At 36.9% G+C, this 13,293-nt stretch overlaps 1 protein-coding gene across 1 annotated transcript; it reads left to right on the top strand.

The window, feature by feature from the left end:
- The first annotated feature begins 5,010 nt into the window (after positions 1-5,010).
- LOC103136429 (intercellular adhesion molecule 1-like) lies at positions 5,011-12,602 on the top strand. Its single transcript, XM_007549675.2, has 5 exons — positions 5,011-5,291; positions 8,331-8,609; positions 8,770-9,096; positions 10,467-10,721; positions 10,893-12,602. Exons 1-5 carry the CDS (start codon positions 5,222-5,224, stop codon positions 11,063-11,065), a joined length of 1,104 nt encoding a protein of 367 aa, XP_007549737.1. The 5' UTR covers positions 5,011-5,221; the 3' UTR covers positions 11,066-12,602.
- The last annotated feature ends 691 nt before the right edge of the window (positions 12,603-13,293 follow it).

The following is a 13,293-nucleotide window of genomic DNA, read 5'->3' as shown; positions in this document are numbered from 1 at the left end:
AGATAAAGCAGCTCAGAAGTAACCGTCACTATTTCTTAGCTGGAATGAAATGTGTGCAGCCTTTAACCAATTTCTGCAACTTGTAAAGTTGAATAACCTGGAAACAAAAGGACCTTTTAAAGGTATTCTAAAGTTGCAGTCTAAAACCTACGCGTCTTAGCTAAAAATTAATGTCAATTTTATCTGATGCTTTTGTCTAAGTATTGTTCTTAATGTTTTATAAAACGTTTTCGAAAAAATAGTAGTGGTTGTGGTGTTTCTACAAAATAAGAAACGCAATTAAAATGACATGTGAATAAATTTGTTCACTCTATGATTCATTAAAAACAAGCGGCGCCATCATCCTCCAACCACTTCCTGTTGTCTTCGTTGTCTTTTCCGGCAGCAGTAGCATCTTCTTGTTGACGACATGATTCATGTGACGCGAAAACAAAGTGTTTCCATTGTAGTTTAAATAAATATATTAATTTTGATAAAAGCCATAAAAACCACCTCAGTCTAGCAGAAAAACTTTTAATCTAAAAACATGTTTTGTTTTGTTTTTCTCTAAATTGCCGTGTTTCAAATTCTGTGTTTTATGGTTAACGGAAACACCAGCTAGTGTTGCTATAATGTTTGTTATTTACTGTAAGGTCGGCTGGTTGATCTTCCTTCCCTCTCCACCAGGTTCTTATTGTAAGTAAGAATTTGTTCTTAATAACTCAAATAGTAGTTAATAACAATAAGCTTTTTGGCCTCATGTTGTCCTTAGTAGATAAAAAGAGGATAGAACTACTAAGATATCATGAGTGGTTGTGAATGGACTGACGGGGTCATTCACTTACCCAGATTTTTTTTCCAGTGGCAGATATGCCCAAATTTGGACATGAGGGGAAGTGACATGAGGGGAAGCTTCTCCTGTGAAGTTGTTTACGTTCTAGCCTCAGTGCTTCAAAAAGAGCATTCCTGCTGCCGGCAGGCATGCCAGACTCAGACCGCTGAGCCACAGCAGCTCTAGTATTCTACAACAACACCTTACAAAAGCATGGCTACGTCTCAAAATGATCAGGAAATGGGATTTTATTAGCTAGATCAAAACAAAGTATTACATAATTGCAAAGCAAGAAAGATATATACATATACATTGTTTTCCAACTTAAAAAAAGGTTGAAATGTTGAAAATCAAACTGTTGTTCCAGTTCTCTGATGAGAATTAAAGCAGACTACAACCTCTTTTATAAGGTTTTATTTACCTAATATAACTATTATTGATGAGAAATGTGATAATGTGTAACATTCGATAGAAAATATGTAGAAAACTGAGGAGCGCTAATATCCTGGAGAGAGTTCAGAACAAACATGACTCCAGATCACAACCCAACTTGTTTTATGTGTTGCTATACTGACATTCTTTAGTGTGCAGCATCTGCTTCTCACAATGTCTACATCTGTCTTAAAATAAACTTGTTTTGGTGTGCTGTGATAGAGCAGAGATTAAGCACAACCCACATATGGAGGCCTCAGTCCTCGATGTGGCTGTTGCAGGTTCGATTCCCGGCCTGGTGGCCTTTGCCGCACGTCTTCCTCCTTCTCTCATTACCCTCTTTCCTGTCAATTCACTATCAAGGCTGATATACATAAACTTGCTTTTAATTCAGTTTTTGTTTTCAACAACATCTAAAGGAAGCCACAGATTAAGATTTTAATGGGTGTGCAGGCAGCACTGATTAAATAGTATACCAACTATACTCACATTTGTCACTTTACAGAAGCATTTATGCTACAATTAATTTGTTATGAGATGTGATGCTGCAGGGTTTAGTATTAATGTGTTTCTGAAAGTGTGATGCACTCCAGGCCAAGTATGTAATGTCCCTACTGTGTCACCTCTAGTCATCAACATCCTGTCTGCAGACACACTCTGTGGTTTGTGTTAATAAACGTTCTTACTTAGACTGCTTAAATAATGATAATGAAAAGGTACATATTACTAAAATCAACAAACTGATTGAACTCATTGCTCAATCAACAAAACCTACAGCCAGCTATGGTGTTGCTTTTAAACCAGAAACTGGTGTTTGACTGTAGCGTCACATGCAGAGCCACAGCTGCTCAGAGAAGAGTCTCTGCTTATGGACTTGGTGTGTGCTTGGCGGTGAAAAGTGACAAATATCAATCTTAAATTATCTCCTGGCTAACATTTCTGTGGTCTACCTCCTCCTTGGATCACTTCAGAAACCTCACAGCATCATTTATAATTCTGTATAAATATGTCATAGATTAGGCCCACTGGAAGAAAAAGAAAATTCAGACTTATTTTTCTCTAAATTCTGAGTTTAATCTTCCGGGATTAAAAGTCGTAATTCTTTTTTTTTCCAGTTTCCCTAATTTTCTTCTGTAAATAAAAGATTCTTTCTACATTGTTATTTTTTTTTTATGCTTTCGGCATAAAAGTCACAGTATGTGAGCCTAAAATTTCCCATAACATAATGCAGAAGTGATAAAAGGAAGTTCAGTTTTTATGTATGTAACACAGCCTCCCTCCCCCCATTTAAATGTAAGTTTTACTCTTTCTTTTGATGATTACCAGTCACCAGCGTGAATCTGGATATATAAAATAATGCATGTTTTCCCCTTGCAGCTATATAACTATTTGCTGTAAAGCATCTCAACAAAAGTTGATCAGATTACTGTTGAATTGAGAATGTTAAAGATATATTTTCTCAGCATTTAGCTTCAGTAACTTAAAGCTCAAAACACAGTAACATTAATACACAATTCTGACTGGCAGATAACTTATCCTTTCTACTAAGGCTATTTTTTCTACACCAATAAATAAAGAAGTCTGCATTATTTCTTTGAGTTGTTGTGAAAATGCTGCACGACACATTTTCAAATGACTCAGAATGCGCTTCAGTTATTTATATTCATGTTGCATCGCAGCAATGTTTGTGTGCTTTATATTCACACCTTCAGCTGGTGAGAATTAGGAAATTAAATCAAAAATAACTCCATCTAGACACACTTCTGATGCAGCTCTTTATATTTAATCACTTACTAACCTTCACTCACGAAGGTTATTTCAGCTCCAGCTCTGGCCTTGTTGTAGAAACAAACATCAGTAAAGCTGACTAAGTGATAAAGTGCAGCGTTTCCAGAAAGCGTAATTTAAATTGACCTCAAAGACAAATAGGCACAAGAGTCAAGGTGGTGTTTAGCAGAATCCCCCCTCAACCCCCCACCAAAAAAGAAAAAAAAAACTAGGACAGAGGAAGGACTTTTAGGAAACAGAGGAAGGACTTTTAGGAAACACATAGGGAAGTTTAGTGAATGGATTATTTAAAAGCTATTTAAAAATGACTTCCTTTAAACTTTCCTGAACATAAAAGCCTGGAAAACTGAGAGCTTTTAGACATGTTGGTTTGAGATAAAACGTTTTCTTAAAGAGGCAGTACTATGTGTTTTCCAGGCACATATAGTGCCATTTTTAGCACAATCAAGTAACTATTATCTTCAGTTGTAAAAATGCTGTAAATATCAAATATTTAACTAAAAGAAATGTAACCTCGTAATTTAATGCGTTAAAATTGGGCACCTGTCTTTTTTTTTTTTTAAATCCGCCTTCAGGAAGTAATCACAACAAGGCTCCTCTATTAACCCTTTAACAACGTTTTTACCAGCGTTGCACTGAGAAATAGGTCCTGTGACAAGTTCAGCACATATGCAGCTTCACTATGTGTTTGCTAATTGCTGCTTTCTAGTCTGAAGGAGCTGAGTGAGGCAGAGGGCTGCTCTGTGAGGTAGAAACATGGAAACAACAGCTCAGAGGAGGAGCTGTGCCTCGAAGGCGGAGCTAGGTCCACCTAGGCATTTTGCACAGCTGAATTGTTGCCATGGGAGATTAAAGGATTTTTCAAACATGCATGAAAGAATCAAAGTAACACTCTAATTATGTTGTTGATGAGGGAATCATCAACAACATGATGATTATGTTGATTTTATATAATCCTGCCCATCTTTTGAAAACGTGAATACAGTGGTGGTTTTTGATATGTGCTACATGGGAGCAGCAGCAGATAGGAGTGGGGAACTCAAGAACTAGAAAAAAAATAATCTTATATGTCACTTGTCCCCTGAACAAGTTTTCTACTACTTGTATAGTGAAGTAAGTTTCCTCTAGTTGCTGTAGAGTACTGGGTGTCTACATTATTTTATTTCTGCTTCAAAATACAAACAAATAATTGCTTGCATTTTAATTGGTTGGACAACAGGAGTAGGAGGGGCTTGCCCAGGTCACCAGTCCTGCAAGAAAATGTGTGCAGATTTATTTTTAAAACTTATGAAGTTAGGCATGGTAATTAATTGTGATTAACCACAGCAGTAGAGTGTGATTACTCTGATTTTGTTTTTATTCGATTGCCACCACTATTACATCAACAAATTATGTAGTTTATGGTTTGAATTTGAACCCACTGCTGATGAAATGAGCCCCCAGTTCTTTAGAAACAGTGAAATGGCTTATCTTAGAAGCTCCTCAACTTCAGAGTCACCCAGCTGTTTTAATACACAGCCATATCTTCTTACAATGCTAACAGAGTGGAGATGAGTATTCTGCAAAGAAGCAAAAGTAAACTTGTTGGGGCGCGACTAATGGAGTTTCTTTTTGGACCCACCAGGCAATGCTGACCTAGTCTGTAACCATATCATCCATTTCAAGCCACCACTGATTGCACTATTTAAAAAAGTTCATCAATGGTTTACTTTCATTGTATTAGTATGAGTCAGCATTCATCAGTGTCAGGACACTATTCAAATATTTCTTTCACATGACAAAAACGTTTTCCACAATCTGGAAAGACAGAAAATAAAAGGACTAACGTGATTTAATCTACTTTCTTTTCCATTCAGGATGACGGACAACTTGTTTTGATTGCATTAGTAGACCAGTCAGACCGAGATAAATATAGTTATGCATATTCCCCCTCTGCTGACAGTACCGGGATTTCCCAAAATGCGTAATCCAGCCGGTCAAACACAACCTCCAATTCCACTTTCAATTTCAGCTTCTTAATGCGAAACGCCACGGTGGGAAATTACAGAAGTTTCTGTCTTTGCGCCTCCCCCTGTATCTTGTGAGTCCGAAGCTTTTTAATTTCACTTCAACGCCGCAGTCGGGCATTTTTCCACTTCGGGACGTTTTCTGCGACCAGAGCTCGACTTCTTTTGAAACGCAAGAGACAAAATGTTTTCCTGCCTCTTTCTGCTGATTTCTTTCCTGAATATTCTGCGGTGCTTCCATGTGTCCGCGTGCGGTGAGTTTCCCGTCCTCCGCTCCGGGATTTCATCTTCCATCGGTACAGAGTGGAAAGGTTCAAGATAGCCATTTCTTCAGGCAGGCCAGTCAACTGACACGGTGTTTTCTCCTGTGGGAAGGATCGTTTTAAACTTCACATTTAGTTAATACCAGTCCGTAAACAGAGTCCGTAGATGCGATCATTTATCTAACTGGGTCAGGATCCCGTTATTCCTGCTGTTAGATTGTAATGTCTTGCGTGTTTGTCGCATTATTATTGTTAGTGTGTTTCGGATGTGTTTGCTGAATAACTTTTATGTATGTTTGAATTTAAAGAGCTATTTCTAAAATTGTATCGATCACCTAAGATAATATAACTGAATTTCGCTTTGTGTAAAATAACAACAGAAAAGTCAAACTACTGAGAAAATGATTATTGGCAGCTTTAATACAACCTTAACCTCGGAGTACAATTTATATTATTCAAGTTTTAGATTACAGTTAGAATCAGAGTCAGCTTCTCTGGCCATGTTTGTGGGCCTAAATAAGGAATTTGACTTTGGTCACATGCTTACAGGCATGTAATTAGATATTAAGCCTAAATAGTAGACTAATGGATACATTTATAAATGTATGTATGCATGTTTGAGTGTGTATGTGTATATATGTCACATAATGTCACCTAACTAAAATAATAGTCTAAGTCTTTTTTTTTCTTTTTCTTTTTTTTTTTTTTTTTTGCCAAGAGTGATTTTGGAACAAAACTCTAAATAAAAATCACTCCTGTCATCTAAAGATGATGAAGGCAGAAAAAAAAAATCACTTTTGGCAAAAAATACCTTTCCAAAAGTAATTTTTTAGTAAAGTGTGGATACACTAATATTTAGTTAGCATTAAGGCACACATTCACCATGATAAGCTTCTGTAATGTCTCAAGATTTGCATTCAGTTTTACATTAAGTTTTCACAAAGATCTTGTGCAGACGATAGAAAAAGTCTGACTACTACACTTTATTTGGCTCTCTTCTTACCCTGATGTGCCATAATGCTGGAGAGTATTTAGTATTTCTTTGCTTATCTCAGCTCAAAGATTGCATCAGTCCAATCTTTTTACTTTTTAAAGGCTTTGTTGGCTCTAGTGGCCGGTCAGTCAGGAAAGTAGGTAATCAGAGAAGAGGAAGATAAGCGGCAAAGGTCATCAGACCAGCATCCAAACCTGCGACAGCCATGTTGAGGACTAAGGCCTCCTTATGTGGATTGTGCTTAACCTCTGGGCCACACCAGCACAAGAGTCCAATCTTTTTACTTTTTAAAGGCTTTGTTGGCTCTAGTGGCCGGTCAGTCAGGAAAGTAGGTAATCAGAGAAGAGGAAGATAAGCGGCAAAGGTCATCAGACCAGCATCCGAACCTGCGACAGCCGTGTTGAGGACTAAGGCCTCCTTATGTGGGTTGTGCTTAACCTCTGGGCCACACCAGCACAAGAGTCCAATCTTTGTGCTCACTTGAAAATGCAATCTTGTTTTCTCCAGTTAGCCTCCCTGATTAGTGGCTTTCTTACGAAGCAGTTCTGTGGAAACCTTTTGAGTTCCCTTCACATTGTGCCTGTGGAAATACTTTTGCTTTGAAACACAACCCTGACTTCTGTTGTTTTCCTTAGATTTGATTTCACCAAATGTTTAAAGAGTTTGTTGATCATTATTGTTAAGTTGTTTTTTTTTCAGAGGTGATGGTTCTTCACTTTCCTTCTAGTTTTTAGTGAGGTGTTGGATTGTACTAGTAGTTCTGTGTCTCCTTTAGATGTTCTCTCTGTTTAATGCTTGCCAATGATCTGATGACTCTCAAACTAACATGTTTGTCATGATCAGCTGATACTTGTGAAACATGAACTCTGATTAACTTCCTATGATTAACAGAGTATGTACTGGAGTTGCATAACCAGACATCCTTAGAAAAAAACTGAAATATTGAAATGTGTTTAACTTTTCATGCGTCAGATTAGAGGCAGAACTAAGGATTTTATTTGATCTAACAGTCGTGTTTTGTACTGTGGTAAGAAGCCGTAGCATCCAACATGTGACTTGACGTTTCAAGGTGCAAAACTGCCAATTTACAGAATTTTTGAAATGAGGAAGGGGTGAAATGACCTACAACTGAATCTTTATCATCTTACTTTACGTAATTATGTTTTTTTCAAAAAAATATTGCTTGTCCTTACTTTTTACAATATATTTAGATATATAGCGTGAATTTGAGCTATAATGTTCAAGAACAGTAGTCCTTTTTCCACAAACAGAGCCACTTTATTTTTGATTTTGGTCTTTAGATACTAAATAATTGGGCTGCATGATGTCAGGATTGTGATATTATTGCTTCCAACACTCATGAGGAACCTTTAGTAACTTGAAGACTACTGTCTTTGTCTGATATGATCATCTGCTGCAGCGAGATGCTATCTTCATGTCATTGATAAATAAGATTCAATCTTTTTATTTTCTGAAGTGCAAAAATGATCTTGTGCTAGAGTAATAAACTGATTCAGGTCACAGGTACCAAATAAAAGAGTAGCAACTGATGAAAAGGTAACTTGCTGCCATGAGCGACACCAACATCAGACAACCTGAAAACATTAATAACCTGGAAGCGAAGCATAGACTTCCTTTTAATCTGCTTAGAGATTATGACAAAATAAGTGGTGAACGAGAGCATATTTCATATTACCTTGTGTCAGTGAGGTAGATTAGATAAAATCTAAATGCTGTTAGGCAGAAGGAAGGAGCATCTAGACAATATTTTTCATAGAAATAAAATTCAGGTGAGACGTTTCATCCAGCATTTCCAAGACCAGATCGACAGGACTGATTGTGTCTGGGTTGAATAAAGTTAAACATAAAAATAATACACCAGTTAGTAGCACTATCTAAACACTAAAATGGTGATTAAAAAATCTCTTAAGAACCTTATCCTATGTAATTTGTATATTTACAAAGGCTAATGGTATTGTGTTTTGAGTTCTGAGAAGATTAAAATGTAATAATATTATTATCCATGTTTCTTACAGATTACAGCTGTTCAGATAAACCTGTGATAACTCCATCCAGACTGGTGGTGAAGTTCGGTGATCCAGCCTCTGCTACATGTGTAGCCTGTCAGCAGGCCTGTCTTCCCCTGGATGAAAGTGTTATTAGTATGGAAGCTTCTCTTGGAACTCCTGACATAAATGGAACCAAAGTGACCTGGACAGTGGACCGAATGACTGAGTGGGAATTAACTCCAAAGTGCTACTATACTGACTCGACAAATCATCAGTGTTGCACTAGCCTGTCTGTTACTGTCTACAGTAAGTTAATTAATGTCACCAAAACATTTTAGAGAGTTATCTTTATCCATTGTTGTTACCATTGAAGTTTTTTATGTCTTGCATTTTCAACATGAATGTTGTTGCTTGATGTTATTAATCGTTACTATTATTTCTATTTTTATTCTCTTCTCCTCTCCAGAACCTCCAGAAAGTGTGTCCTTCAGCTTAAACCCCTCTGAACCTCTGACTGAGGGTTCAAAGGTCACCCTACAGTGTGACGTACTGAATGTCGCTCCTGTTGCAAACCTCACTGTGACCTTTTACAGAGGTCAGACGCCTCTGGATCAAGTGAAAAGCAACGATACTACAGAGAAACCAGTTAGTGAGACATTTTCTTTGAGCTACAACACCAGAAAAGAAGATGATGGAGTTCAGTTCTGGTGTGAAGCGAAGCTGGAACTGGGAGCTGAAGGACCACAGCCCCCTCTAGTGGTGAAGTCAGAGGAGGTCACTGCTACAGTTTATTGTAAGTTCAGAGAGACACACATACTGTATAAATTAGATGACTGAAAAGTTCATTTAAAGTTAATGAAACATTATTTAGATTGATTACAGACAGACTGATGTTTTCAAACCTTTATTATTGTTAATTATGATTATTCTTCACTTGCATCTAATGAAAACACAACATTTAAGATTAGAATACTGCATCAGTCCATCGGAGAGTAATTTTTAATAGATGTCAGCTTAAAAACTAATTTTAATACTTCCTTTTGTTATTTTGAAAAGGTAGTTTTAATCTGAAAACAAGCCTAGTTAAAACCTGTGTTAGTTAAATATGACTGCACATTCTCCTTTGTCTTCCCTCTCATTTCAGAGAAACGACCATAAATAACTGTTTTTCAATACTTAACTATTTTTTAAATGCAGAAATTCACTAATAATGTTACACTACAGAAACTTTAAAATCTTTTCAACACATTTTCACAGTTAAACCAATAAAAGTGAATTATTGTTATTTGGGTGTCATTTAATTTAAAAAAATCATGTGAGTTATTTGCATAAAAATAGAATATAGATAAGCTCCTTGTTGATACTATCAACTTTATAGGCTATAAATGAGATCAGTGTCAGCTGCTCTGATGCTCTATGATGGTTGAGTTTAGAATACAGTTGTTTTTGGAAATGGACATTTAATACCAAATAACTTCTCTTCTTGGTTATTCCTACACAGAATGTAACTTTTGTATGTTAATGACAAAAAGGTTAACCTTTTATGACATTTCATTTGTCTTAGAGGGCAAGAGATTTGTTGTTGTTGTTCCCATGCAGGTAGACCTTTTTGAGAAAATTCCTACTGTTCTGGTCTCTGTCTGCTCTTAATCAACAACAGAGCAAATAAAAATTAATTGTAAAAATTAGCCTCATAAATATGTACTTAGTATTTTTAATGGTAACTGATCAAAAATCAGACGTTGCTACTGGTGAAACAGGCAAAGAAGACGACAGAAAGTAAAAGGAGGATTGTGTCTCTTAATGGCTTGTTGTGTAAACTAACATTCACAAGGGTTTTAATTGGGTTTCTTATTTAATTAAAACACCACAATTGCAAAATTGTGGCTTTTCCCCCCAACATTAGTAAGATATCATCGTTTTGTGCACATTTGTAATGGGAAACTCAGCTTACATTGTGTTCAAAAAATACATTACAGCTACAGTGCATATGGAGCGAACATTCCATTGTTTAAAGATGTCCCTTGAAATGTGTAACATTAAGTGGAAGCGTTTGTCCAGCAGTAAATCTTGGTGTTTTTCTGTGCATTGGTATTTTTTCTCATGTGTTCTGTTGTGTTTGAATTATTCCATTTTGTTTCCTTCTTTGCTGTAAAAACACAGATGGACCTCAGCTGAAGGTTCCAGCTGATCCAGCTCCAATCAGCATCACCAGAGGAGAACCTCTCCATTTGATCTGCTTGGCTGAAGGAAACCCCAAACCTCAGTACAGCTGGACGCTGCCGTCCAACAAAGGCCACCGCAGTGGGACCGATCTGAAAATCGACTCAGCTGGTGTTCAGGATGGAGGGCAATATGTCTGCACCGTCAGCAACAACGTGAACTCTGTCAGTGTTACATTTAACGTAACAGTCCAAGGTGAGTTTCCTCAGGATTAGTTTCTAAAGTTTTTAACATTTCAGAGAAATGAGCCGCAGTACTTCTTCCAGTAATATTATTTAGCTTTAACTCACATCACCCCAAAAAGGAAGTTTAACTGTTTGGGTGTATTGAATCATTTCTGTTCCCCTTTTCTCTACTTTTCTGCAGAAAACTTCATTCCGTTCATTATAGGTGCTGTAGTAGCTGCTGCGGTTGTGATATTGATCGGAGCAGGAGTCATCTACAGTTTTTATTACAAACAGAACAAGATGGGAAAGTACCAACTAAAGGACGTTTTCCGTTTGGGTGCAATGCATCCCACCACAGTTCCTCTTTGTTAGTAAAATCAAATCCCTGGAAGGACAATGGCAGGTTGAAGATTCGCTGCAGTCCTCCGATCTGAGTCAGGTTGGTGTTGCTGCAGATTCTCCCTTTTCCCATCACGGACATGAAATACGTTTCACTTTTTGAATGGAAGTATTTACTTCCTCCTAGGTGGTTTCAGTGTTGTCAGAAAGTTACAGGAACTCTTTGTAACTTTCTGACAAAAGTTACAGAAAGTCTGTACTTTCTGTTCAGATTACATGTTCTTCTGAAACATGTAATCTGAGGGTTACATGTTTTACTCTCAGGCTGCCATGGATTACAGTTATTTCCTCTTGACTATTTGTAGTTTGATGGATTCTTCATGATGAAGGTAAAGGGACACAGTGATTGCCAAAACTGTCAATCCAATGTGAAAGCTCATAGGAAATGGTTTATACTTTGAACTAAGCTCTCATGCCTGATGTGAACTTGTTCCAATCATTATTTTTTTTTTTTACAAATACATAGCTTATGATGTTATTCACCACTTCGCTTATTTATTTAGTGTTTCATTGCCTACCATTTGCGAGCTGTCCTATTACATCTGTTCCTTTATGCTATGCTAAAGTGTACTTAAATTTGATTGAACTCTTAAAAAGTTGTTCTCATTTACATACTTTAACGAGTTAGTCGTCAGAAAGCAACTTTTCTCATCAAGAATACTTTTTTTTGTTGTTGTTTTTTCTTTGCTGTGACCACTATAATGCACTACAGGACTGTTGTTATGCTTTGATTAAATCAGCTGACAAAATGCCACAGATCAACTTTGTGCATTTATTTATGGCCATATTTAACTCTATGATGGTGCAAGAGCAACGCTGGAAGTGACTAAATAGATCCGCTGGGAATTTATCTCCCCGTCTCTGCTGAATTTACACATTCTCACTTCTTGTCTGCTTCTCATTCAGAGGTCCTCATATCTGTTCCAGATATGAGGATGTTTCAATAAAAATGTTGCAATAAAAATGGTAATGATAACATGCTAAACTCACAGTGCTATGTAGTGGCGTGGTGTGACAACTACAGCTGACTAGGTATCTCGGCGGTGTGGAACTTTTTCCCAATCAATGTCCAAACATAACGGAAGAATCCAGGCAGCGGCCTCGTGTAAATGTAGTCTATGTTTAGTTCAGATGGTTAGGATATGAGTCTCAGCTCAGTTTTTGTCATGTGATACAAAAATAATCAAATTCAGAGTCCATAAACAGTTCATAAACTGTTTTATCTCTGAATAGTGAAAATTTTGCCTCCTGCTGGGTATTTGGAACAGTTTATGATGCTGATGCTTTTGTGAGCATTCTGATTACTGTTCTGTAAAAAAAAAGTGTATTTATATCTGAATTATTGTTATTTGACTTGCAAGTAATTTGAGAGGGAGTGTGAAAAGGAGAGGGCTCATTTGATGAAGACCAACTTCTGTGTGTAAATCCTGATGGTGACCTTTAACCCTCTATTCACTTAAGCGATTTTCTGAATCTTTCAGAGGTTGCTGTCAATTGAAACGTTTATATGGATTTTCTTTTGCTTTTCATGTGAGAATAATGAATGACAAAATAGTGTTGTATTGAGCGGTTATGGTAACGCAGGGTTTTAAGTTAAAGTGAAGAGAAACTTACTTCCGGAGCTTTTAACAGCTTTACACTCTTTCATGGTGGATGTGTCTGTGCACGAATCTTTATAGCTTTATTTAGATGTGTGTAGTCAAAGTGTTCTCTGAACGTCAGTACCACTTGTGAAATCACTGACTGCCTGTATTTATAACTGTTTGTGAAAATAATACATAGGTCATGCAAATGACTGAAAAACATTTTGTGCAGGAAATGTAAGCTTTTCTTTGACTTTTGAAACTGTAAATAAAGTATCATTTTCTTAAAAAAACATGCTTCCTTTCTTTGGTTGTTCTTGGTATTTTGTTTAAAATTGTTTGGTTTAATTTAACAGGAAGTAAATGACTAATAGATGTGCTCATGCTTTACAATGAAAAGCATGAGGTACTTACTGTATTAGCAGAAATTATTACCAAAGTTCCTACGAATACCAGCCAGATAACTTCAGAAATTCTGGGGGGAATTTAATTGAAAGCAGAAGGTGGAGTGAGGGGAATTCATTCCCAGAAACACTTTTCTCCTCCCCTTCCTGTATTTTTACATTGTGCTAAGAAAGAATGCTGTGCTGGAATTAGGGTGAATGGGATGTGTGTGTG

The sequence above is a fragment of the Poecilia formosa genome, unplaced genomic scaffold (assembly GCF_000485575.1).
Source record: "Poecilia formosa unplaced genomic scaffold, Poecilia_formosa-5.1.2 Scaffold32, whole genome shotgun sequence".
Taxonomy (NCBI): Eukaryota; Metazoa; Chordata; class Actinopteri; order Cyprinodontiformes; family Poeciliidae; genus Poecilia; species Poecilia formosa.
Note: the sequence above shows the minus strand (reverse complement) of the source record. Positions and strands in the feature narration are given on the sequence as shown.